The sequence below is a fragment of the Danio aesculapii genome, chromosome 14 (assembly GCF_903798145.1).
Source record: "Danio aesculapii chromosome 14, fDanAes4.1, whole genome shotgun sequence".
NCBI lineage: Eukaryota > Metazoa > Chordata > Actinopteri > Cypriniformes > Danionidae > Danio > Danio aesculapii.
In genome coordinates, this window is record NC_079448.1 from 32,550,128 (window position 1) to 32,552,726 (window position 2,599).

At 38.0% G+C, this 2,599-nt stretch overlaps 1 protein-coding gene across 1 annotated transcript; it reads left to right on the forward strand.

The window, feature by feature from the left end:
* Window positions 1–2,109, forward strand: fgf20b (fibroblast growth factor 20b). The gene is made up of 3 exons (XM_056472415.1): window positions 1–563; window positions 992–1,095; window positions 1,235–2,109. The coding sequence occupies exons 1-3, from the start codon at window positions 287–289 to the stop codon at window positions 1,478–1,480; spliced, it is 627 nt and encodes a 208-aa protein (XP_056328390.1). The 5' UTR covers window positions 1–286; the 3' UTR covers window positions 1,481–2,109.
* The last annotated feature ends 490 nt before the right edge of the window (window positions 2,110–2,599 follow it).

Genomic DNA, 2,599 nt, shown 5'->3' on the forward strand with positions numbered 1-2,599 from the left:
GCCTCATACCTGCTGCACACTTACTCATGTCACAAAGCACCAGCGACCACCATGGTGACGAGACGTCAGAGCAGACATTAAAGGACTAATCTGAAGTCAGTAACTGACAGTGGCTAAGTTTCTTCCCCACTGGATATGTCAAGTGATATTTCATATGCACTCAGCATGGATCCACTACAAGTGACGCACTCGCATGGATATTATTCGTCGTAACGTATAGCTTGGGACGATTGCTTCAGCATAATCACCTAGATCATTTTTCCCCGGCTGGACTGGAAGGTTTGAGATGGCAGCTATGGGAGAGATCGGGACGTTTTTGCAGAGCCTGGAAGGTTTCGGACAGGTCGGTTCACAGTTCTTCCTGCCACCTCTAGGAGAAAACCTCGGGCTGTTGAATGATCATTTATTTCCAGCAGAGAGACTGTCACGGAGCACCTCCGCAGATCTCACGCACTTGAAAGGGATCCTGCGGAGAAGACAGTTGTACTGCAGGACTGGATTTCACCTTGAAATTCTCCCGGATGGCAGTGTGCAGGGCACCAGAAAGGACCACAGTCGCTTCGGTAATTTCACTCTATTATATTCAGCATAGAAGCAGAAATTGAACCATCGTGCAGCGTTGTGGCTGTACACTTAAATAAAATAAAACGTTTTTATAGTTCACATGGATCAGCTTAAACTTTCTAAAAAACTTTTAAATCAACGTTTTGGCCTCCTTAAAAATTATTCACCTTCAAAGGAGAAACCTTCATGATGAGGAAATTTTTAAAAACATATAATAAATAACCAACTCTAAAATATATTATGCGTAAAAAGCAATGAAAATGTCGTTTTCCTAATATAATGTTCAAAGCACCGTTGAAGTTTTATTTTAAATGATGTGTGTTATAATGTATAGACATTGAAATGTAGTTCAGTTTTCTCAAATTATGTGAACGAGGGTTTAGACTTCAAAGAACCTTTCCTGAACAATTGATTTATTCTTCTCCAGGTATTTTGGAATTCATAAGCCTTGCAGTTGGGTTAATAAGCATCCGTGGAGTGGACAGTGGTCTCTACCTTGGGATGAACGACAAGGGAGAACTTTATGGCTCAGTAAGCAGACTTGTCTTTTCAAGAATAACCCTACACCACTGTTATTCTAATTGAAGCCCAGTAGATGGCATGTATGTCTTATCATTTCATGTCTGATTTTAAGAAAACTGACCAGCGTGTTTTGTTTTTTCTTTCTCAGGAGAAACTCACAGCAGAATGTGTTTTCCGTGAGCAATTTGAGGAGAACTGGTACAACACATACTCTTCTAATCTCTACAAGCACGGAGAAAGAGGAGCAAGATATTTCGTGGCTCTCAACAAGGACGGGACTCCGCGGGATGGGACAAAATCTAGGAGACATCAAAAGTTCACTCACTTTCTTCCAAGACCCGTGGACCCTGAAAAAGTTCCAGAACTTTATAAAGAGGTGCTCGGACACAGTTGAGACTTTTCAGGGATGTGCAGTTTCTTCGCTTCATGAGGAGGAGATATGAAAACGTTTGGTCACCGCATCCAAACCTGCTCTGGAAATGCACTGGCCAGTACAGATGGAGAAGAGATGGTGTCTTTGTTGCTGGTTCAAACTGACTAGCAGCATGAAACAAAAAACCTGAGACTTCTGGAGGTTGTAAACAAAGTGCTGCTTCGCTCTGGAAATATTCAATATGGGTTAAGAAGGACTTGAAGGAACAATCCTTACGTGATGCTCAGAGATGACAGAACTGGGACGCTGGAGAACAAGAGATGCCATCTCACAGGATGTTATTTATACAGTTCTTGATACGCATATTTATTGTATGTATTTATTTATTTGAAAATACAAATATATATATTTTTACATCTAAAAGTAGATTGTTGTTTTTGTTATTAGACCAAGTGGTAGAAGGTGCTTTGAAATAGTGGCAAAGCTGTTCTTTTTATATGACGGTTGCTTGCTATCACCGCTATAATATTATGGAGGGCAAGATTGTGATTTCCTTTTGCAAATGTATGAAGAATGCCATGAGACTCTGTGATTTTTAGTTTTGTTTCAAGCTCAATTTTCTCAAAATGGCATGCTGCACAGTACATTTTACAGGCCATTAAATCAAGTATTATCATATAAAAACCTTGTTTGTTTTGTTTTACTGAAATGGTAAATGTTCTTAAGCTGGCAAAAACAGATTTCTAGCCAATATGGAATATTTCGAGATGATTTGTTGAGCATCAAAACAAATACAAATATTAATAACATAAAAATAAAAGGAGAAAAAAGAAAAAAGGGTTAGTTTATCCATCCAAATGCTACTGAAATGGTCACCAAAACAGTCTGATTTCTGAATAAAAATGTTAAATATCCTCTATATTCACTCTTAATAATAAAGTTTTCAAAACATACTTTATAGGACAATCATTTTTGCTTGATTAAACATATTTTAATAATCTAAAGAATCTTTTTCAACTACAAAAAAATGTTGTTGATTGAAAAAAGTCTATAAAAGCTCATCATGGTATCACAGATGACAGTGAAAAACCTTATAAGTGAATAAAGTCACACAGGTTTGTATCAAGCAAACGATGATGC